At 52.7% G+C, this 22,029-nt stretch overlaps 3 protein-coding genes across 17 annotated transcripts in view; 2 read left to right on the top strand and 1 right to left on the bottom strand.

Moving 5' to 3' along the window:
* Positions 1-995: 995 nt before the first annotated feature.
* Positions 996-5,864, top strand: Myl6b (myosin light chain 6B). 2 transcript variants are annotated; one of them, XM_057757719.1, is made up of 7 exons: positions 996-1,259; positions 2,556-2,792; positions 3,343-3,370; positions 3,610-3,753; positions 4,864-5,037; positions 5,398-5,475; positions 5,604-5,864. In XM_057757719.1, the coding sequence occupies exons 2-7, from the start codon at positions 2,622-2,624 to the stop codon at positions 5,630-5,632; spliced, it is 624 nt and encodes a 207-aa protein (XP_057613702.1). In that variant the 5' UTR covers positions 996-1,259; positions 2,556-2,621; the 3' UTR covers positions 5,633-5,864. The 2 variants fall into 2 exon arrangements, with proteins under 2 accessions (XP_057613702.1, XP_057613701.1); XM_057757718.1 differs by having other exon boundaries at positions 997-1,259; positions 2,577-2,792.
* Positions 5,865-6,133: 269 nt separating this feature from the next.
* Myl6 (myosin light chain 6) lies at positions 6,134-9,146 on the top strand. Of its 4 annotated transcripts, XM_057758224.1 has the most exons (7): positions 6,134-6,198; positions 6,457-6,484; positions 7,309-7,452; positions 7,640-7,813; positions 7,904-7,981; positions 8,252-8,296; positions 8,975-9,146. In XM_057758224.1, exons 1-6 carry the CDS (start codon positions 6,196-6,198, stop codon positions 8,278-8,280), a joined length of 456 nt encoding a protein of 151 aa, XP_057614207.1. In that variant the 5' UTR covers positions 6,134-6,195; the 3' UTR covers positions 8,281-8,296; positions 8,975-9,146. The 4 variants fall into 4 exon arrangements, with proteins under 4 accessions (XP_057614207.1, XP_057614208.1, XP_057614206.1 ...); XM_057758225.1 differs by lacking the exon at positions 8,252-8,296; XM_057758226.1 differs by lacking the exons at positions 6,134-6,198; positions 6,457-6,484 and adding an exon at positions 6,700-6,723.
* A 653-nt stretch (positions 9,147-9,799) lies between these two features.
* The window catches only part of Smarcc2 (SWI/SNF related, matrix associated, actin dependent regulator of chromatin subfamily c member 2), a 28,525-nt gene continuing 16,295 nt past the window's right edge, over positions 9,800-22,029 (bottom strand). The window contains exons 16-30 of one of the 11 annotated variants that reach the window (XM_057757499.1): positions 18,322-18,435; positions 17,829-17,982; positions 17,080-17,172; positions 16,696-16,812; positions 16,552-16,614; positions 15,961-16,219; positions 15,561-15,722; positions 15,236-15,300; positions 14,502-14,637; positions 14,255-14,421; positions 13,772-13,906; positions 12,319-12,703; positions 11,991-12,074; positions 11,649-11,714; positions 9,800-11,114 (exon numbers count right to left, since the gene is read on the bottom strand). In XM_057757499.1, coding sequence (XP_057613482.1) covers positions 11,038-11,114; positions 11,649-11,714; positions 11,991-12,074; positions 12,319-12,703; positions 13,772-13,906; positions 14,255-14,421; positions 14,502-14,637; positions 15,236-15,300; positions 15,561-15,722; positions 15,961-16,219; positions 16,552-16,614; positions 16,696-16,812; positions 17,080-17,172; positions 17,829-17,982; positions 18,322-18,435 — 2,077 coding nt within the window. In that variant the 3' untranslated portion in view covers positions 9,800-11,037. Of the gene's footprint in view, positions 12,075-12,318; positions 12,704-13,771; positions 13,907-14,254; positions 14,422-14,501; positions 14,638-15,235; positions 15,301-15,560; positions 15,723-15,960; positions 16,220-16,551; positions 16,615-16,695; positions 16,816-17,079; positions 17,173-17,828; positions 17,983-18,321; positions 18,436-22,029 lie in introns of all 11 variants that reach the window. The other 10 variants (XM_057757498.1, XM_057757500.1, XM_057757497.1 and 7 more) reach the window with 10 other exon arrangements.

A 22,029-nucleotide genomic window follows, 5' to 3' on the forward strand; every position in this document is an offset into this window, starting at 1 on the left:
GCAACGGCGCACATACATACATGCAGGGAAAACGATGTTCACTCATAAAAATAAAGGTCACTCATAAAAATAAAGGCTTGGGCACACGGTGGCACAGGCCTTTAATCCCAGCACTTGGGGGGGGGCATGTGGATCTCTGTGAGTTCCGGGATAGTCAGACCCTGCCTCAATAAACGAACTGGAAAAATGTTACCGTGTCTAACCACGAGAGTTATTTCATGGGACCAGAGAGACCACTCTCTCAGGTCCCAGTCTCAGGTGCACAGCCTCCAGGAATATGGTTTCCTGTATCATGTTATTTCTCTCCTTTCTGTTTTCTGAGACAGGATCTCGTGTAGATCAGGCTGGCTTGAACCTCCACCTCCTGAGTGCTGGGACCCGGAGCTTTGTGCTTGGTAAGCAAACACTCTATCAACTGAGCACCCATCCCCAGCACCCGTACAGTCCTTTTACTCTTCGGAGCTTTCTCCAGCTAGGGAGAGTGTGTCTGTTTCTGGCCACAAAGTTGGCTCGAGCCTCATTATTCCTACGGTGTCACTGGCAGTTTTCTACCCTGAGCTATTTCTGGTTCACTTGCTTTCACAGGCTCTAGTATGGGGCACCCCGCCAGAGTATTTACTCATCTGGCCCGGGACAGTGGTCCAGTTCCCTCTGCACCCAGACCTTTAGTAACCGCCAGGGAGAAAGGGCGAGCGCCCAGGCTGCAGAGCCCAGCGCGATATTTTCAGGGCATCTGTGAGCACGGGGAGGCCTCACCAGTAGCGTCTGGGGCACATGACCCGGCTTAACCGCAAATCTTAACATTTATTTCAGGAACCAGCTTCCTAAGAGCAAATGTAAAAATGAAAAAAATAAAAAAATTCAAACTTTACAGCTTCAAGCCACACAATTCCGCGGGCTTGGTTCTTAGCAACCGCAGGGAGGAAGCGAAAGCAACCTCCGCCCCGCCCCGCCCCCCAGGCTTGCAGGCATCCCCAGGCTTGCGGGCGTCCGTGGGCCCCGCAACGGTGAGGACCTGGGTGGGGACCTTCAAACCCTTTCAGTTCCGGAACCCGCGCACACTGCGGAGCCTGAGTCACCAACTGCCACCGCGGGCCGGAAGTCACCGCCACCTCTCACCGCGGGAGAAAGGTTTCCTGTGAGCCAGGGAGCGCGCACGGACTACGACTCCTGGCATGCTCCGCGGCCGCCGCAGTTAACCCTTCAGGGCCCAGAGCAGCCCTGCGTCTCGCCCCCGCCCCTTCCTAGCACCCGGCAAGGTAAGTTTTGCACGGTTGGGTGGGCCTTCTTTTCTCTAAGGTTTAGGAGTGTGAATAAGAGAAACAGGTGTGTTGTCTGCAGAAGGATTTCTTATTTTCCAAAAATGGGACAATTTTCAGTAAAAAGATTCTGACGCCCTTTTACAAAGGCAGACACATTATCACTCCCCAGGGCCTAAGTGGAATGACCGGTCTCTCAGAATGCTTACCTAAATCTTCTTTCTCCAAGAATAGAATAGCCAGAGCCTGCTCCTAGTTCCCAAACACGACCCCTCCCCTTTGCCGCGACTCAGAGCCAAGCTCAGGTTTTCATTCTGCTCTTGCTTGGGGTGTGGGTATGGGAATACCTATGGACCAGTCGGGATCCTGTAATCTTTCGGATTAGAGAGTCTAGGCTCCTGTCTCCCAGAGCCCTCCCTTTGTGTGTGTGTGTGTGTGTGTGTTCGTGTGTTCTCTCAAAGCTCCTTGGGCACCCTAGCCTTTTTGTCTGATTTGAATAACAGTACCTTGTGAGAAAACATTCTTTCTTGGGAAGTATATGTGGCAGATGTTAAACCTTGTCTACACCTGCGCCCCTAAGTCAGCACCAAGTGCAGAAGACGGGGCAATGCCATGTATCGGTTGCTGTGCATGGCTCCAGGTTGGGGGTAGCCTAGGGACTACATGTTCTAATGATCATTAAACTATGGGAATGGGCAGAAGAGAGTGGAAACACACCCCCCGCTTTATTTAAAAATTTTCAGAATTTATTTAAAAATTTCCCACTACGTTCCTAAACTGGCCAGCTCCCCACTCCATCCCCAAGATCTCCAATGCTTGGGCCTTCCACAATCTGAAGCTAACACAGCGGTTTTTGGAGACAGGGTTTCTCCGTAGCTTTTGGTTCCTGTCCTGGAACTAGCTCTTGTAGTCCAGGCTGGCCTTGAACTCACAGAGATCCACCTGCCTCTGCCTCCTGAGCGCTGGGATTAAAGGCGCGCGCGACCACTGCCCTCTCTGCGTTTTTTACCCCTCTTCCCTTCACTCCCTTCTCGGTAGCACTGGCGAACACCCTATTCTCATCCTGGAGGTTAAATCTGAGAAGTCTCCTGTTTCTTTCCCCTACCCTTAAAGGAAACAATGTTCTTGTCAGCTTTGGGGGAGGAGTGGTAGAAGGAAGAAACTTTGGGACAGGAGTCCTGAACTACAGGAGGCCAGGGGAGTGAAGGCAGACAGGCGTAACTCTCCTGTCCCTCACCCTTGCCACTGCCAACTGGCTCCCTGCCCCGTCCCTGCCCCCGCCCCTTGACATCCCAGACTCCCTGCCTATTTAAACAGAGATGGGTGTCCCATCGGCACACTGTCCTTTGGCCACCTGACATCATGCCTCCCAAGAAGGATGTTCCTGTGAAGAAACCAGCAGGGCCCCCCATCGCTAAGCCTGCTGCCAAGTCTGCAGCAGGGACCCCTCCAGCCAAGACCAAGGCTGAGCCAGCTGCCCCCCAGGCCCCTGCAAAAACCCAGGAGCCTCCTGTTGATCTCTCCAAAGTCGTGGTGAGTCCCAGGAAAGTGTGGCTTGAAAGGGGAGGTTCAAGGATGCGATCCAACCCAGGGAATCGGGGGAATGGGCGGGAATATGAATGAGCGCCGTAGGGAGATTGGGGGTTCCCAGGCCAGTTTCAAGGTGAAGGGAGAGCGGCTGTCTGCCCCAGGCTGGCTGTTTAACTCAAAAGACCATGTCTCTGAACCTCAGGAGGGGAGACCAAAGAGGACAGGCTTGTTAGACAATCACAGCTGGGGGCAGGGGTAAATTTAGCCTTTGTTCAGCCCCCAGTTATGTGAGGGATGCAGGACTCAGGGCAGTGGAGGGAGGGGAACAGGTGGCATGGGATTAGCTCTGTTCCCAGGGAACCGTCCCCCTTTAATTCCTCTTGGGATTCTCCCAAGGCCCGAGCCCGGGATGGGACCAAAGTGGCGGGGCTCTCAGCCTCATCCCTTTGGGCCCCTCCCCAGAAGTGGCTGCCAGTGGGGTGGGCGAGCCAGAGAGGGATTGAAAAGGCCCTGCCATCTCTCCTCTCCTCACTTCTTTTTTTCCCCCCTACAGATCGAGTTTAACAAGGACCAGCTGGAAGGTGAGGAGAAGCCATTTCCTAAACCCCACTGTCTAGTCCCAAGCCCCTGGTCAGAGTCTCTGCTCTGCAGCGCTGACCTTGAAGCCTCCCACTCTTGTCCTGGTTTCCTCCCTTGTTCTGCCCAGCTGCAGCACACAGTGCTTTGCCCAGCTCTAGCATAAGATGTCCAGACGAAACCTCCCTTCCATCTGGAGGTGATGGGACTACTCACCATCTCTCACCCTCTCCTCACACCTCAGAGTTCAAGGAGGCCTTTGAGCTGTTTGACCGAACAGGTGATGGCAAGATCCTGTACAGCCAATGTGGGGACCTGATGAGGGCCCTGGGCCAGAACCCTACCAACGCCGAGGTGCTCAAGGTCCTGGGGAACCCCAAGAGCGATGGTGAGAGGGACCCTGGAATATGCGGGTTCTCAGTTTTCCTCTTCTTCGAGATTGTATGGGACGCTGAGCTCCCTGTCTTTCTTATCTCTCTTTCTTTTGTGTTTTTGAGACAGGGTTTCTTTGTGTAGCCCTGGCTGTCCTGGAACTTGCTCTGTAGACCAGGCTGGCCTCAAATTCACAGAGATCCACCTGCCTCTGCCTCTTGAGTGCTAGAATTAAAGGCGTGCACCACCACCGCCCCGCCTCCCCTTCTTTTTTAACATGGAACGCTTCACGGATGTGCCTGCCGCCCTTGCACGGGGGCCAGGCTAAGCTCGGTACTGTTCCGCTTTTAAGTACCTGTGCTGCCGAAGCAAGCACCACAGAGCTCCATTTCCAGCCTGTAGCTTTCTTTCGTGCCCCTCTCCCCAGGACAGGGTCTCTATCCTAGCCAAGAGTGATTTTAAATTCTGATCCTTTACCTCCTGTCTACTTCTGCCTACCAGAGTGCTGGGATTACTCCTGTTTATGTGGCGCTGGATTTGAATCCAGTGCCTTGTGGAAGACAGGCAAGCCCTTTATTACCGAACCATAGCCCTGTTCTTTTACTCTTTGAGACAAGTTCTCTCTAAGTTGCTCAGGGTGGCCTTGACCACACTGGCATCTGCTGCCCTTGAACCTACAGCTCTATCCCAGCCCAGGTTGTTCTGGGACTAACTATATAGGCCAAGCTGGCCTCAAACTCACAGAGCGCTGCCTTCCTCTGCCTCTGAGTGCTGGGAAGGAAGGTGCGAGCCATCACCCACGGGTTAGCAGTTTTCTCTTTGTCTTGGGTGTCCTCACACTTCACTGGTCCCCAGCGCTCCCTTTTTAATTTTTCTGCAGACATGAGGAATCACTAAATTGTTTGGCTGGCCTTGAGTTCGCCTGGCCACTCTGCTCCCCACAGTGGCACTTTTCCCTGATGGGTAAGGAGACTAGGATGCCAGGCTGGATCTCAGGACTTCAGAAGCTGTCAAACACAGGGCAGGAAAACATCCTGAATGCTGAGGGGGATGGCGCTACCATGACAGGATGGACGTAACTGGATCCTCACCTCAGTGACCTCTCTCTCACCTCTCTCATCTCCAGAGCTGAAGTCCCGACGGGTGGACTTTGAGACGTTCCTGCCTATGCTCCAAGCAGTGGCCAAGAACCGGGACCAAGGCACATATGAGGACTACCTGGAGGGGCTCCGAGTGTTTGACAAAGAGGGCAATGGCAAAGTCATGGGGGCAGAGCTCAGACATGTTCTGACCACCCTGGGTGAGGCAGGGACCAGGACTGTGGGGTGGAGAAGGGGGTGGACCAGAAAGAGTCCGGTAAAGCCTGGAAGGGGATTGCTGTCCTGCAGTCGTGGGCAGGGACTGGAAAGGCACAATGGGAGGAACTGGCTCATCCAGAGGCTGAGGTGTCCCGCAAACAAGCAGAGAAGAGGGGATAAGGCGGGAGCCCCACGCCCCGCCCCGCCCCTCCCCCCCCCCCCCCCCCGTTTGCAAGCTGATACCATGCAAGTCTCAATCCACCGGTTCCAAGGCACTGTGGCGTGGGCCATGTGGAAAGAAAAGGGCAGGGTGGGAGGAGGAGAGGCTTGAGCTCATGAAGCGCTCTGTGTTTGGGGTTCAGGAGAGAAGATGACTGAGGAAGAGGTGGAGACTGTCCTAGCGGGCCACGAGGACAGCAACGGCTGTATCAACTATGAGGGTAAGGGGGCAGGAGCAGACCAGAGGATGAGGAGCCTTCTGTGTGGGTGGGGGCACCCTCAATTTCCTAAAGTTCGATGGATTACCCTGAAGTCAATTTCTGAAGTCCTCTCACCCCCTCTCGTGCAGCCTTCCTGAAGCACATCCTAAGCCTCTGAGCTCCCCAGAGTCCTCCCCGGCTAGTGTCGTCTTGAGGCTCCTCGACCAACCAGACAGAAGAGCAGGCAGTGCGTTTTCCCGATATGTGCAGCTCAAGCGCCAGTGCCGGACAACTTTCTTTTCCCGACACAAACCCAGCCGGGTCGGATACTTACCACCTCCCAGGCGGCTAGGAGCGCATTCCTGCCACTAGGCGGCACTTAGAGTTTTGAAATAAAAACATGGTTCCTGCTTTGGTCTCCGACTGTTTTCTTTTGAGAAAGGGGAAGGAGGGAAGTAGTCCTGTCTTCTGCCAAAGCCCAAATTCCCTGTTCTTTGTGCAGCTCTGGAGAGAAGCTTCCAAACAGTCACAACCCAGGCCTGGGGCGTTTCTGAGCGGAGGGTGGGGGCTTCTCACTTCATTACTAATGTAGTGATGTCATCCGCATGAGCCCAGACTAGCATTCCTATTGGGTGAAACTGCAGGTGACGTCGTACGCCATGGGACGTACTAAAGCTAGGGCTGGGTCGGGACTCGGAGCCATTACTGTCGGAAAAGGTCCTGCAGAGCTGAGCAGCCAAGATGGTGGGCCTCGGGTATCGGGAGATTAGGGGATTTGGGGCAAGGAGGGAGCCATGGGTCGGGGGAGAGAAGCCAGTGGATGTGGACAAAGGCAAGCCCAGGTCTTGGAAGGTTGTACGTGGGGGTCGGAAGGTCTAGGGCTCTGCCTCAGGAAGCGAGCCCTCACCTTGAAATAGGAGTCGGGGTTCAGTTTGTAAGGCCGGGATAGAAGCTTGCGGGGTTGGACTTGAGGTGCTGACCAGTGCCTTCTTCTCCGAGCAGTGTGACTTCACCGAGGACCAGACCGCAGGTAGGCAGCCTCTGGCCTCCAACTGAGGTCACCCTTACCGAGGGGGACACCCTCCGCTGGCGTCTACTCTCCGATCCCAGCTTGTCAGCTCTTCAGCATTCCCGGGAGATTGCCACATGGATTTCCTTCTCCTCCTCTCTGGATCCTCCATTTTCTTTTCTCATTCTTTCTTCCTTCCTTCCTTCCCCCTCCACTCCAGATCTGAGCCCCAAGCACTGGGCGAGTTTTAGGTGGTGTGGGTATGTCAAACAACTTGTTCGGTTACTGCCTGTTGTGTGTCGGGTCTACTTATGGCTGTCTTCTGCCCCTTCTAATCCGCCACTTTTGCCTATCCCGTGATAACTCCCCCCTCTCCCCCCTTAAGCTTGGATTGCGAATACTGTAGAGAGCAGTGCCTTGGTAATTGTGAAGATGGGTTCTGGGGTGTTTGCTAACGATGTGACTTAACTTCCCCCCTGGACCTCTGTAAGGGGAAGGGTGGGAAGTGGCCCGCTAGAATGACCCTAGATAGAGTCTCTAGCCGCTGCTACTTCCTTATATGGACAGGACCTAGCAGGGAGGCAACAAATTCCTAGGGAGTAGTGTAGTAGTGGAGAGCCTGCCTGCTGCGGGCTGGGGTGTGTAAACAGACAGGTGGATACCTCCTTGTGGCTGTGTCTTTCTGCGGGACATTTGAGTTGGTAGAAATAGATCCCTATGGGCAGTCTCGGGTGTACAGGACAGGGGATCCGGTTTCTCTAGCACGATTAAAGTTGAATTGGCAGCAGAGTTCTACAGTCTGGACTGGCTTAATTCCCAGTGCTATTGTTCATTTCAATCCTCAGAGTTCAAGGAGGCTTTCCAGCTGTTTGACCGAACAGGTGATGGCAAGATCCTGTACAGCCAATGTGGGGACGTGATGAGGGCTCTGGGCCAGAATCCTACCAACGCCGAGGTGCTCAAGGTCCTGGGGAACCCCAAGAGCGATGGTGAGCTTCTCAAGAACTTAGTGCGCCAGTGGGTTTATGGTTGTTCAGCTAAAAGCACCCCTGTATCTTCATAGGCTCAGCCAGTCAGTCCTGCAGACTCTCCCTTCTCCGCCACAGCCGTCTGTTCACTTGTGTCCCAAGAACACGAGTGGTTCTCTTGGCTGACACTTGTACCTCCTACACGCAGAGATGAACGTGAAGGTGCTGGACTTCGAGCACTTCCTGCCCATGCTGCAGACTGTGGCCAAGAACAAGGACCAGGGAACTTATGAGGACTATGTCGAAGGCCTTCGTGTGTTCGACAAGGAGGGGAATGGTACCGTCATGGGTGCTGAAATCCGGCATGTCCTTGTCACACTGGGTAAGGCTCTGTGACCTTGCTCTGGAGCTGGGCTGCCACCCTGATACACCTCACCTGTCACCCAGCTCTAAAATGACCCTTCCTCTGCAGGAGAGAAGATGACAGAGGAGGAAGTGGAGATGCTGGTGGCGGGTCATGAGGACAGCAACGGTTGTATCAACTATGAAGGTGAGTGTCCAGCTGTCAACTGGAGCCTTTGAGGAGGAAGTGGTCTTAGGGCACGTTAAGGACGGCACCTGAGGTGTTTTCTCCCTAGATTTGGTTCCAGAAAGGAGTCAAGGGGCAAGGTCCAGTCCAGCCTGGGAGGGGGCTGTTGGGTACACAACGATGACAGAAGGGTGGGTTATGAGTGGGAAGCAAACAGAACGTCTGTCCCCCACTGCTGACCCCTTCACCCATGTCTGTGTCTTCACCATTAATGTCTCTTCCTTCCTGCAGCATTTGTGAGGCACATCCTGTCGGGGTGACGGGCCCATGGGGCGGGTACGGCTCCTCCCAGCCTCTCCTCTAGTGTCTCCCTGGTGTTTCCTTTCTTCCCAACTGTGCTCTCTAGCCCCCGCCCATAGCTACTACCAACTGACTTCCTCCTGGCATGATTCTGCATGGAGCTGGCTCGGGAGGGGAGGGTTCCTCAATAAGGAAGCAGCTTGGGGATGTGGTACCTCCTTACTTCTCTCCGGTCTCTGAGGTTGGACTTACTTGGTGCTGGTGTCAGGGAATTCTCACCAGCTCGTCGAAAAGGCTTGCCTTATGGTGGGTCTTTGGCCCTGGAGCATGGAGAGTTGCAAAGGGGGGGTGGGCTGCTTGCCCCGTTCTGCTGCTATAACAAAACGGTTTTCTCCATCCCTCTGCTGGACAGCTTGGAGGTACCTAACCCAAAACTGTCCTCTCCTGCCAGTGGCTGACAGTAGCTCTAGGCGTAGTTGAGAACTCCTGCCTCTGCTGTGTTCTTGCTACTCAGCGTGGGGTGGGGGCTAACAGCTTCTGGGAGGGGAGCCAGGGACAGAGAGAACTGGTCACTCAAGGTGGCTCTTGGCAAACTAACCCCAGGGTTGGTTGCTGTGGCCATGTTCCTCATGCCACCTTCATGATCCGTGGTCTCCTGGCCCGTGGTGCACCCTCCCGAGCCCTTTCCTTGGCTTACTCCACCTCTCCCCACAGAGCTTGTCCGGATGGTGCTGAACGGCTGAGGACATTTCCAGACCCCGAGCTTGTGCCTTGCCCAGTGTGGGATCTCCCTGTGGCCCCTCCTAGGCTCCCTTGTCACAGCACCTTGCCATCTGGTCTCTTCTGGATGTCTGTCTTCACCAAATAAAATTCTCTCTTTGCCCTATTTGATTCCATTTCCTTTCCTGGTCAGGGTGAGGGAGGAAAGGGTGAGGCGGTACTGATGTCTGTTCTGAGACAAAGCTCAGGGCTGGGGGTGGGGTTTAGGGAAAACTGGATTAGGGCCTCATTAATGAAAGGTTTCCCTTTGGGGAATGAAGAAAGTCAAATCCCTACAGCTAGCGGTGTGCTTGTGTGTGGGGATCCTTTTGCTCTATTCTGGGTCAAGTTACATTTCTTGGCCTTAGGGCTTCTTTGAAACAGGTCCCCACCCTCCTAGGTACTGATCGCCTTTGTGGGAAAGCCTGTGGGTATTCACTGGAGCTAAACGGCCAGGACATATTAGCACAGCTACCGCCTGTCTTGTCCTGTCTGCAGGGCTGGGGGCCAGTGAGGACAGTGGGAGGCGAGTGCCTGCCTCCTCCCTAATAAGGGAAAGAATGTAGCCACTGTCTAAAAGGATTTAGATCCATTCTTCCAAGAGCTATTTCAGGGCAGGTGAGCACGGCTGCTGCAGTCCTAAATGCTGGGTTGCCTTTGGCCTTTTGTGGCAGGAGACTGACATCTGTGGGCCTGTGGTAAATGCCCAGTGAGGGACTCCAGGAAGGCTGCCCCCTCCCTAGCAGCCACAGGTAAGAGAACACAGGCATTCACAAGATGGAACTGAAAGCAAATTAATTTATAAAAAAAAAAAAAAATTAAGAAAAAGAACAAAGAAAAGAAAATTTCACAGAAAACTTTGAACAGAAGAAAGGTGCCAGGATGCAGAGGAAAAGAAACACCGGGACAGGAGGAACAAAGGGCCTGGCAGGAGGGGCCAAGCATTGGTGTGGAGCCTGGGATCCTGTCTGCCTCACGAGGAGGGTGAGGAGAAGGAACCGGAGTGCAGAGGCACTGAAGTTCAGGGAGCAGGGCCATGCCGTGCTGCCCCCAAATCTTTGTCCTCATTTGGGGAACTCCTAGCTATCAGTGAGGGTCTGTCAGGCTTGGTGGGAGAGGGCAGAAGTTAGCAGAGTGTCCCCACAGGTCTTAAGTGCTTTTCAAATTTTCAGGGTTTGCAAACTCCCCATCCTCTTAGAGCTCCCGCTTCAAGCCATCTAGGCTCTCACAGATACAACCAGAAAGAGCAGGAAGAACAGCCCCAACTGCGGCCCTTCCTTCCTCTATCGTCTACCATGGAATCCCCCCAAAATACATATCCCCACCAAATACACGTACGCTGACATCAACTAAGCAGGTGACTTTTAAAAACAAACACAGCTGACATTCAGAGGGAAGGTCATTGCTGAGCTGTGGCCTAAAACGGCAGCAATGACAAGCAGCGGGAGGCTCAGCATGGTAAACTGGAATGGGTGAGGGAGCTGACTTAGTGCCAAGGGGCTCAGGGAGACAGGCTTGGTACCCTAGGCCATCCCCATAGCTCGCCCCCAAACCTTAATTCCCCTTAAAATCTGCCCTTCCCCCTCAAAAAAAGTTATTTTTTGTGGACTCCAATATGTCTTTTTAAAACCTCCCTTTTAAAGGGTTTCGTTTTCACGATATCCACTTCAAAAATACAGTAGTCTGAAGGTGGCACCCTCAGAAGTGGTTAGCAGAATCTCCTATAAACATCTTTCCCTAGCCCTTCCTTTGAGGGCTCCATTTCCATCCTAGCCTCCCCAGGCCTGTTCCTCTCCCAGGCATGAGGAACATCTTTTAGTCAGAAGTCCGTGGATAAGATCTGGATATAAAACTGCACACCTCTGATGGGCATGGTGGGGCGGTGAGGGGGCATGAGGAGCTTTCCTTACGTAGTGATGAACTCTCCAGGCTCAGAGAGGTCCCAGAAGTGGGGGAGGGCTGTTCCTGGAACTGTGACCTCCATGGGGAGTGAGGGGGAAAGATGGCTGGCTGGCTCCTCACTGTGGAGGTGGCACAGGGGTGACTGTGCCTGGGCTCGGAGCTGTGGGGTCTGGAGGCAGGGGGGTGCTGGGGTCTGTGGAGAGAAGGAAGATGAATGAGCTGGAGCAAGCAGAGGAAACGAACCAGCCCCAGGCTCCACACACAAACTGGGCATGACATGCAGTGGGTGGGTAGATGGATGAGGTACCCACGCTGTTTAGCTTCTTTTCCCCAATACCCCTCTCCACCTGACACTGGGAAGACCCCAAACCATCTTCCTGCCCCCAAGAACTTTAGATAGGGCATCTGAATGTGGTGGGAACAAGCAAAGGAATGCCATCGTCATGCGTATGGGCAGCTAGTGTCCAGGTTTACAGCGGAGGTCCTCTGCGCACTGGACTCCTCCATGACCCACCAGTGAATGGCCCCAGCGTCATCCCAGAGGTGGCAGCTGCCAAATGGGGAAGTGGAGGACAGCCAGAGAGGCCCTTCCTCCTGTGTTCTAGTTTTACCAGAGTGCTGAGAACGGCTGTGGAAATTCTAGTATCTAACCCTTCACCCGCCTGCCCTCCTTCCCACCATGTGGAGCCCTCTCCCTCGCCCTTCTCCCCTCTTGGCCCCTTCTCACCTGGCAGTGGGCTGGCACTGGGCAGGAGGTTGCCCTGAACAGCTGCCACAATGGCAGGGCTCTGGGCTGCGGCGGATCCGAGCCCCGGCCCGAGAGGCAAGGAAGATGGCATGGTGGTGGTCGCCGGCAGGTTAGGATGTAGAGGGTTCGCCATGGACACAGGCAGGTTAGGTGGGGGGATAGTGCCCGGGGCAAACGGGAGATGGTGGTGATGCCCATGCAGGTTAGGAGGAGGAGGGTTAATACCAATGGAGTCAGCTAGACTACCAAATGGGATGATGGATGGAGCAGCAGGAGGAGGAGGAGGCGGCATGCCAAAAGGCAAACCCAAAGGAGCATTACCCGCCACGCCTGGGTGCCCGCTGCCTGGCACTGCCCCTGGCATCATTGAGGGAGGAGTTTGTTGGTTGGGGAACGGTGAGGGGCCTAGAAATAAAGAGAACAAAGACGTAAGAGGAGAAAAATCTTACACAGCAGCTCAAGCTTCCCTAGCCTGACACCAGAATAAAACTCCAGGTAAGTCTGGGAAGATATCCCTCTGGTCTGTGGACATAATAACGGAGTCCACCTGTAGAAACTTATCGTGGGCCCAGCAGGAATTCCCTTCAAAGGAACCAGAACATTGGCTTGGCTCTCTGCAGCCAACACACACTGCAGGATGCACACTCACCGTGGGGTCCAGGGGGGGGTACCCCTGGTGGGACTGCCCCAGGCTGGGAGGCTCCAGCTGCTTGTGGCTGTTGTGGCCCTGCAGCTGACCCTGCTTGCCCGATCTGCTCAGAAGGGCCCAAGCTTCCAGGAGGGGCCCCACCGCCAGCAGGAGCAGGGGCCACAGCTGCTGGAGCCACAGCTAGACCGTGGGCCGTGGGAGGCCCAGCAGCCCCAGGCGGGGGTATGGGCTGGGAGCCGGGGGGCAGGGTTGGTGGCTGCTGCTGCTGCTGCTGCTGGTGCATCTGCTGGAAGTGCTGCTGCCGGGCCCTCATCTCTGCGTACTTCAGCTGCTCCATGTGGAAGGCCTGCCGGTCAGCCAGGAGCTGCTGCCTCTGGTACTCCAGCTGCCAGTGCCAACAGAATACGGTCAGCAGGTCCAGATCCTTGGACGGACGCCTCGGCCCCACTTTTTCTTTTGGAAGACCCTATTGCTCAGGCTGGTGTATTGCTCAGGCTGACCCTTGCGCACACCCCAGTCCACAGACTCTAAGACCATCATGACTCCCGGCCACCCATGCTGCTCCTCCCTGCACTGGCCTATCTTCTGGTGTGGTTCCGGTTCATTTCAGTCCCAAACTCTGAACTTGTTACTACTCTGATTTGAAAATGCTTCCAGTTCTTATGAATTCAAGTTCTCTTCTCCCTTCAAGACAGGCTAAAAACTTAACTATTCTAGTGAGTCATCCTACATGGATTCACTGACCTCTGAATTTTGTTTTTGTTCTGAATCTCCCAGATTTGTTTGTTTATTTATTTTTAGAATCAGGGTTTAACTGTTATCCCTGGCTGTCTGGAACTCACTATGTAGACTAGGCTGGCCTCAAACTCACAGAGTTCTTTGCCTCCTGAGTGCTGGGATTAAAGGTGAAGAGTTTTAAAGTTACTTTTAACGATGTGTATGTATCTGTGTGGGTGTCCGTGAAAGGTCCCCTCGGGGCCGACATGGGTCTGTTCCCAACTGCTAAGCCAGTCTATGCCTTAGAAAATCTTCTAATATCAATTTTCTGGGTAGTTTAAGTATTGTTAACTGTTTCTGATACCTCCTATTAAACATCTGGTGTCTCTGGGGTCCTCATCTTCTACTTCTTTTTAAGTCCTCAAAGAAACTGACTTGATACTTGTCTGTCCTGTCTATTGTCCAAATTTACCTCCCCAGTATCTTATCACCTCTTAAATCCGGTCACTCACTCAACTCTAGGAAACTCTAGTAGAGAGGAAAGCACTCTCTAGACTAGAGATGCAGCGACCAGAACCCAGCCGCAGTCGTAGAGAGGAAAGCACTCTCTAGACTAGAGATGCAGCGGCCAGAACCCAGCCGCAGCCCACCTGCCCTACTCTCCTCAGCCTCACACCCGAGTCCAGGCTCTGGCAGGGCTCCAGGTTCCTGCTGACTCCCAACTGGAGCTACTCACTGCTTCTCGCTCCCGGTCCATTATTGTCTCTAGCTCCTCAAAATGGCGGAGTTTAATCTCTAGTTTCTTCATCTGGGTCTCCACCAGCAGGGCCACCAAAGACTTGATCTTCCTCTCCTCCACTGCAGCCAAGTGCTAGGTAAGGAATGTGACAGGGTCAGCCAGAGGACTCAGCTGCAGACACTCCAGGGGGAGAGGGAAGGACGGAGGCTGGCAGGTTTAAGAAGGAAGTAGCTGTGACCACAACTCAGAACACTATAACTATAATTTTTTTTAAATATTAAAAGCATGTAGAAAAAGAATAGCAAGAAATAAGACAGGTAAAAGAAATCAAAAGGCTGGAAATAGCCAACATAAGAGATTTAAAAGGTTAAAAGAGATGACTAACTCATTTAGGATAAAAATTCAAGGGAAGAGGCGGCCCTAAGGAGTGAGAAGGGAAGGTCTAGGTGAAGCGAGCAGCGTCTCTGAGGAGACCCTCACCTTGGCCTTGACCGCGGCAGCGGCCAGGGCAGCGGCAGCAGCTGTGGAGAGGTTCCCCTCACCAATGTCTCGCTCCACCTTTGTTCTCCTCTCCCCCTCTGACTCCACCGCCTCCTTCAGCACTTCCTCCTGTCCTTCTTTTGGCTCCTTGTCTTTCTCAGGATCAGCTGTGGCAGGACAAAGGCTGACTCAGCCTTCTGAGTGCACATCCTGCTCCTGCCCATGCGCGCCATGCTGGGCAGCTCACCTGCCGTGTCCCCGTCGCTCTTCTCGGACTCCTTCTCACTGTCCCCATCTTTCCCTTTCTCCTCATCCTTCTTGGGAGCCTCACTGGCTTCCTCCTTCGCTTCTTCCTCTGCAATACCTGCTCCTTCCCGTGGTTCCTGCAGTTCCAGAAGAAGAAAGGAAGACACTGGAGGATGCAGTTCTCACAGGCCCCGGGCTGTAACTGACTCTGACTTACTGCTCCTCTGTGTACGTGTGAAGTGTGTGCTGCATGGACATGTATGGGTGTGTAAACCTATGTGTGAACATGCCGAGTTCAGAGCAGGACAGGGGTATCTCACTGCTTTAAAGACAGGTCCACCTTCCAATGGTCCCACAATGGTGTATCAGGAACGTAAAACGATGCCAAGTTTTGTTTTTTTGTTTTTGTTTTTTAATGTATACAACATTCCTTCCATGTTTGCTTTCATGCCAGAAGAGGGCACCAGATCTCATTATAGATGGATGTGAGCCACCATGTGGTTGCTGGGAATTGAACTCAGGACCTCTGGAAGAGCAGTCAGTGCTCTTAACCTCTGAGCCATCTCTCCAGTCTCTTGTTTTTGGTTTTTCAAGATAGGGTTTCTTTGTGTAATAGTTCTGGCTGTCTCAGCCCCACACGACCCCTCCTTCCAGGAGACGGCCCCTCCACTGGATCCCTTATTCCACAGGCTGTACTCAGCAGCCTCATCCAGACCCAGGTCTCTCCCTCCGTACCTTCGGCTCCTTCTTCTCATCTGCCGCCTGGCCCTCTGCCCGGGCCTCATCAGTCCCACTTTCCTCTGGACCCATGGAGAAAGGTGAGAAAGGAGAGAAAGGAGAGATGTCTGTAAGTCCCATCTATGTGACAAGTTCCCAGTAGACAGAGCCTCAAGGACAGGACCAGAAGGAGCCACAGTCCCTAGAGTGACATCACGAGGGCAATAAACCCGTGGATTCTCTCCCATTTGTGCTGTGATGGGCAGACCACATGGGACAGCACAGGGCAGCCGGCTGGAACTGGCTCTTGGTGACGGGGAGAAATCTAAAAGCCGCTGCTCACCAATGCGCTCAGGCTCGTCAGAGGTGGTTCCCGCAATGCCGCTGCTTTCCAGACCAAAGGCGGGATCTGCCTTGCCTGTGACCTTGGCTGCTTCTTCCACTTTCCGCACGTGGGCTTCCACCAAGGCTGTGGGCACCTCTTCCTTCATTTTGGAGAACTCTTCTGTAAGACCCAGAGGGGGAGAGGCTGGGACGAAGCAGGAGGCCAGTTCTGGTCATCCCTGTGAACGCTTTCTCACAAGCCCATCTTCCTCTAAGAGCAACATGGAGTTTAGACAGGTGCCTGACCTAAGGCAGCAACAGACAAGGCCAGCAGGGCAGCCAGACTTGAGAAGGTTTCACTCTGAGTGTCTAACCCTGCAAAACAAACCAAGAGGGCCGGCCCCCACACCCCAAATTACCTAAGGCTGACTTCGCAGCAGCAGAGGCGACTCGGGGGTCGACGACAGAGGCCAGGAAGGCAACAGTGCTCATAACAGGGTTGCCCGACTGACTGAAGGGGATGGGCTGGTAGGCCAGAGGGCCTAGGGAGGCCTCCGAGTCCTCCAGGTATGGGTCTTCAATGGGAAGGCGAAGAAAATGCAAGATGCACTCATCCTGCGTGCGGCTCCCGACATGTTCAGACACTTTGTTCCAGTCATCCTTGTACATTTCCAGAGCCTGGTGGGAGAGGTGGAGACACAACTCCGCTTACTCAGCCACTTCCCTCCAAGGTCAGCTCCCCCCATCCTACTAAGGGCATCTGGCTTCAAGGCTCTTTGTGTTGTGGTATTTCTGTACTCCAGCTGGATCCAAGGGGGATCTCCAAGTAGCACTAAGAAAGGATATGGGATGATAAAAAGGCCCAAGTCCCTGACCTGGAGCTGTTCCTGGGATGGACCTGGTCATGCTCCACTCACACCAGAATGCACGAGAGCTCCCCACTCAGGGGCAGCTGGCACCCCAGCCACTTTGTCCTCACAGCAGAGCTCTCCTTGCTTTGCCCGAATTACCTCCAGGAGCAGCAGCGTCTCCTGTTCTGTCCACTCCCGAGTGGCGCTGGCTGCAGCTTTGCTCTGCAGAGAAACAGGTTCGTCAGTCAGAGTTAAACTGTGTGGAGCCAAGGCTCTCAAGCCCAGGCCGACTGCACCTCATACCTTGGAGGCGACATTCTTCTTTGTATACATGTCTGTGCGCAGTCCAAAGTTCTGCATGTCCGTGGGTTTCTCTTTGCCTTTGTCAGGAAAGTTGAGCATTTGCTGGGAAGCAGAGCTCTGCTATTTATGGAAGGGGAGAAGAAGGGCACATGAGTATAAGTGGTCACAGGAGGCAGAGAGACAGACAGACAGACAGACAGACAGACAGAGAGAGAGAGAGAGAGAGAAGGAGCTTCCTCCCCAAAGCCAGGGGTGCCCTGGCAGGACTTCCTCCCTCACTGCTGCAGCTCCTCGGCCCTCTGCTCTCTTGTCTCTTCTTTCCAGGCAGGGGCCCCCCAGTGAAGGGGCAAATAAATAGCCCAGCGGGGTCTGCACCCCACCTACCAGCTCTGGCTTGCCCTTAGCCGTCTCTGGCACCAGGTCATCCAGCTCTTTGCCCTTCCGCCCAGCCTTGGTATCAGCATCAACCTGGCGGCCCTGGGGGACAGAGCTCAGCGTCATGGAAGCTGGGCAGAAAGTGGCCAGGTCAAGGCCTTGGAGGCCTAGAGGTGCACTGGGCGGCCACAGCTCTGGGAACACTCATGCCACTGTCCCATGCTGCCTCCAAGATTAATTAGACATGTAGTTGGCATGATAGACATTTGTAGTGACATGTATCTACAGATGCTCTAAGGAGCTGGACGGCAGATCCTAATCCTAGATTCAGTATCTTGTATGAGCCACACAATGTTTTCTTCTCTGTCTAAATAATGTATGAAATGGAAATGGAAAAAAACAAGGTGACAATAATTATGAGGCAAAAATGAAAAAATATGGGAAACATGACAAAGTGTAAAAACTTCATACGAGTTATGGCAAGCCATGTCTCTCTCTGTTCTGTCTCCTGCGCTAGCCTGTCTGTGCCCTGGGATAAGGAGCAACTTCTCTCCCTCAGCAAGTGTCAGAGCTAACAGAAGGACGAAGCACGCGGACTCCTGCGGCCCCTTTCCAGCCCTCTGCTCAAGAAGAAGCCCTACAGCACCCCTGACTCAGTACTCTCAAACACACACAAATAAAAAGTGAACAGAAAAAGAAAAGTCCAAAGAAGTCCCGTCTTACCCACCCACCCTTGTCCCCAGTGCCCCTCACCCTACCTGTGGGGTCTTGGGCTGAAGAGGAACCAGCCCTGATGGTGTGTCCGCCAAGACATGGAAGTGAGACGTGGGTGGAGGCCCCATTGGGGTTGGTCGGCTCTCAGCATCTACCTGGTAGTTAATAAGACCCCATTGTTCCAGGAAGGCATGGACCCTGTGAGAGAAAGGAAGGGTGGGCCATATGGAAGACTAGTACCATCACCCACTGGTCACCGAGAGTGACATCCAGGTACACACCCCAGCCTGGACTTCTCTCCATGACCATCTCCTAGACGGCTGGTAACGTCCATCCAGCTGCCTTTCAGCTAAGGACACAGCCCTCTGTCCTGTTTTACATCACATTTCCGATCCCCTAAGTCCTGTTACATATGGCAGGGGCTTTCTCTAGGTGTGTTCTCCTGCTTATTCCCTATTTTCCTGAAGGCATCTGTAGCTCTGCCAAGACACACACAGCCGTCCTCTCAAACTCACTCTCCACGGAAGCAAGACCCACCTCATGATAGCGCAGACATCACCCGCCAAGTTCCGCCGACAGGCAGTGGATGTTAGATACTCCTGGGGATTCAGTCGGTAAGTGTCAATCATGAAGTTTCGATATGCCAGATAGCTTACAAGAGTCAGAGAGACGAATAAGAGGAAGAAAATTAATGTTTGTTGAGGCCCAAGGGGAGGAAAAATGAGAAAAGTGCTACCAACCCCTTCTGTGTGACAAAGAGTGAGCCAGGGCTACCTAACTCCACAGAGACGGCAAACCAGGTTCAGGAAAAATGTCTGTTTCCTAAGACACTAAAAAAGTCCTTGCCCAGCCGGGCGGTGGTGGCGCACGCCTTTAATCTCAGCACTTGGGAGACAGAGGCAGGCGGATCTCTGTGAGTTCGAGGCCAGCCTGGTCTACAAGCGCTAGTTCCAGGACAGGAACCAAAAGCTACAGAGAAACCCTGTCTCGAAAAATAAAAATAAAAAGTCCTTGCCCACGCAACTAGCTGATCAGCCTGATGCTGGAGAAGGACCTTAAAGGCTGCTTTTTTCATTTTCTTTTTTTTCTGGTTTTGAGACAGGGTTTCTCTGTATATCCCTGCCTATCCTGAAACTCCATGGGTAGTTCCAGGCTGACCTCGAACACAGAGATCTGTCTGCCTCTGCCTCCCAAGTCCTGGGGTTAAAGGTGTGCACCACCAGTGCCAAGCTGCTGATTTACTTTTTTTATGTGTATGGGTGTTTTGCCTACATGTATATCTGTGTAGTACATGCATGCCTGGTGCCCAAGGACGCCAAAAGGGGTTCTCGGTTCCCCAGGAATTGGAGTTGTCAACAGATGTGAGCCATCACGTAGGTGCTGGGACTCAAACCCAGGTCCTCTGCAATAGCGGTCAGCCCTTCATCGCTGAGCCATCTTTCCAGCCTTTACTGGTTGCTTTTGTTTTGGCTCTTGAAATTTTTACTTATAATTTTTTAAATTTATCATTTTCTGACACAGTCTTGTGTAGTACAGGCTAGCCTTGTGTAGACGGTCTTGTGTAGTACAGGCTAGCCTTGTGTAGACGGTCTTGTGTAGTACAGGCTAGCCTTGTGTAGACGGTCTTGTGTAGTACAGGCTAGCCTTATGTAGATGGTCTTGTGTAGTACAGGCTAGCCTTGTGTAGATGGTCTTGTCTTGCGTAATACAGGCTACCCTTGTGTAGACGGTCTTGTGTAGAACAGGCTAGCCTTCACCTTGATCTGCAGCATTACACATCCCAAATGCTTAGACTATATACCACCATCCTAGCTTTTAATTATTCATTTTTATTTATTTACTGATTTAGAGTCAAGGTCTCACATAGCCCAAACTGGTTTTAAATCTGCTAGGTAGCCAAGGATAGCCTTGAACTGCCTCTGCCTCCCAAGGGCTAGTATTACAAATATGTAACACTGTACTTTTTAAAGTTAGTTTTTACATACACTAGTTTTCTCCATTATTTACGCTTATGTATTCTTTACCTGTACGCACTCGCAATCCACAGCACACCTGTGGAGGTGAGACAGCAGCTCTCATGAGCTGGTTCTCTTCTGCCAGCACGGGGGACCCAGGGACCAATCGCAAGTCAGACTCAAAACTGCTAAGCCGTCTCACTCCCTCTCTCTCTCTTCTGTCTTTTTAAAACTCCATTATTTCTTCACACACTTCATACATTTGTATTTGCAGTTGTGTGTGTGCATGAGTACCGTGTGGATCCCACCAGGACAGCTAGCTTTCTCTTGTCATTTTTTTAATCAATTGTGTGTATGTGTGTATGCTCCAAGGCACATGTATGGAGATCAGAGGAGCACCTATGGGAGTCCACTCTCTCCTGCCATATGGATTCTAGGAACCCGTGCAGCTCATCAGGCTTGGTGGCAGGCACCCTTACCCACTGAGCCATCTCACAGGTCCTTTTTTGTTTGTTTTTGCTTTAAAAAAAAAAAAAAGATTTATTTTATTTTAGGGGCCAGAGACAGGGCTCAGAGGTTAAGAGCTTCCTCTTGCAGAGGACCTGCCTCAGTTCTGAGCACCCACATGGAGGCTCATAACACATGTAACTCCAGTTCTAGGGGATCTGATGCCCTCCTCTGACCCCAAAGGCACCTGCACATACATAGAGCATGTACAGAATACATGTATGCATGCGCACATAAATATGTTTAAAAATATCGAGGCTCATTTTATTGTTAATTATCTGTGGGGCATGCACATTGCATGCAGGATCTGAGTTGTAAGTAGTTGAGAGCCACTTGACGTGGGTGCTGGGAACCAAACTGGTCCTCTGCAAGAGCCAGTACACACTCATAACAACGGATTATCTCCAAACAACACTTCTTGGTTTTGTTTTTTTGTTTTTGTTTTTTGGTTTGAGACAGAGTCTCACTACATAGCACTGGCTGCCTTGGAACTCACTCTGTAGACCAGGCTGGCCTTGAGCTCACAGAGACCTGCCTGCCTCTGCCTCCTGAGTGCTGGGATTAAAGATGTGTGCCACCATGTCTGGCTTTTTTTTCCTCTTGAGACAGGATTCACTTTGTAGTTCAGGTTAGTCTGGAACTTGCTTTGTAGCCTAGACTGGCCTGGAACTTGTGTCTTGCCTCAGTCACTCAAATATTGGGATGTAATTTATATTTGAAGTTAGAAAGATTTAAAGCCAGATGCCAGTCTTATCATGATAATGATGTCAAGTTATCCCTAACTTAAGACCCCCCTGGTGTCACATGGGATGTCCGTGGGGAGCTACCTGTGTCTGGCGTATTATAGCTCAAAAATGGCAGCTTCTTGACTAGAGCTACGCAGATCCCAGCGCAGGCACTGGACCACTCATGGCGGCCTCCAGCTCCAGCTCCAACAGATCCAATACCCTCTTCTGGCCTCTGTGGGTTCTGCACCCACATATACATACACACAGACAATAACTTAACAAATAAAATAAATCTTGCCAGGCACCTTTAATCCCAGCACTCGGGAGGCAGAGACAGGTGGATCTCTGTGAGTTCTGGGCCAGCCTGGTCTCCTGGTCTACAGAGTGAGTTGCAGAACAGTCAGGGCTACACACAGAAACCCTGCCTTGAAGAAGAAAAAATACAAAGCCAAAAAAAAAAAAAAAAACCCACTCTTAATATTAAAAAAGGTAACTGTTATAAAGTATAAAATCAGACTCTGAGCCAAACTACAGGTCCAGACCCTGGTTTTACATCTTACTAGCTGTCAGGTGACACTGTCATCTGCTCCTCCTGCCAGCATCCTAGTGTATAAGCTAGACACAGTGGTCACCAGCCTCCTGAGACTAGTCAGTGCTGGGGCCGCTCTCGGGGACGTCAGCAGTTCTCATTCTCCGTTCCTGAAAGCATGTGTGGTAAAATGGGACCATGCCGTCTGGTAACCAACTCCCTGTCCTTCTGACGAACCCCGCCCTCCTCAAGAGGGAGAAAAGACGCCCCAACCCCGACCCCGACCCCAGCACACAGAGGGAGGCTGAGCAGCAGCAGGCGCAGAGGGAGCACCCCAGTCCCAGTCTCACCGTCCTGTCTTACAGTCAGGTGTCTTAGAGCCAGAGGGAGTGTGTTCCACATGGTACGCGTGGCACACAGCAGTGATCAAATTCAATAAACACCAACACACAGGCCCTCACCCTGGCCCTGGCTGGCACCAGATGTGTGGACGAGAGTGACTCACAGAGGTCTGCAGACAGCGCTA

Source organism: Chionomys nivalis, chromosome 25 (assembly GCF_950005125.1).
Source record: "Chionomys nivalis chromosome 25, mChiNiv1.1, whole genome shotgun sequence".
NCBI lineage: Eukaryota > Metazoa > Chordata > Mammalia > Rodentia > Cricetidae > Chionomys > Chionomys nivalis.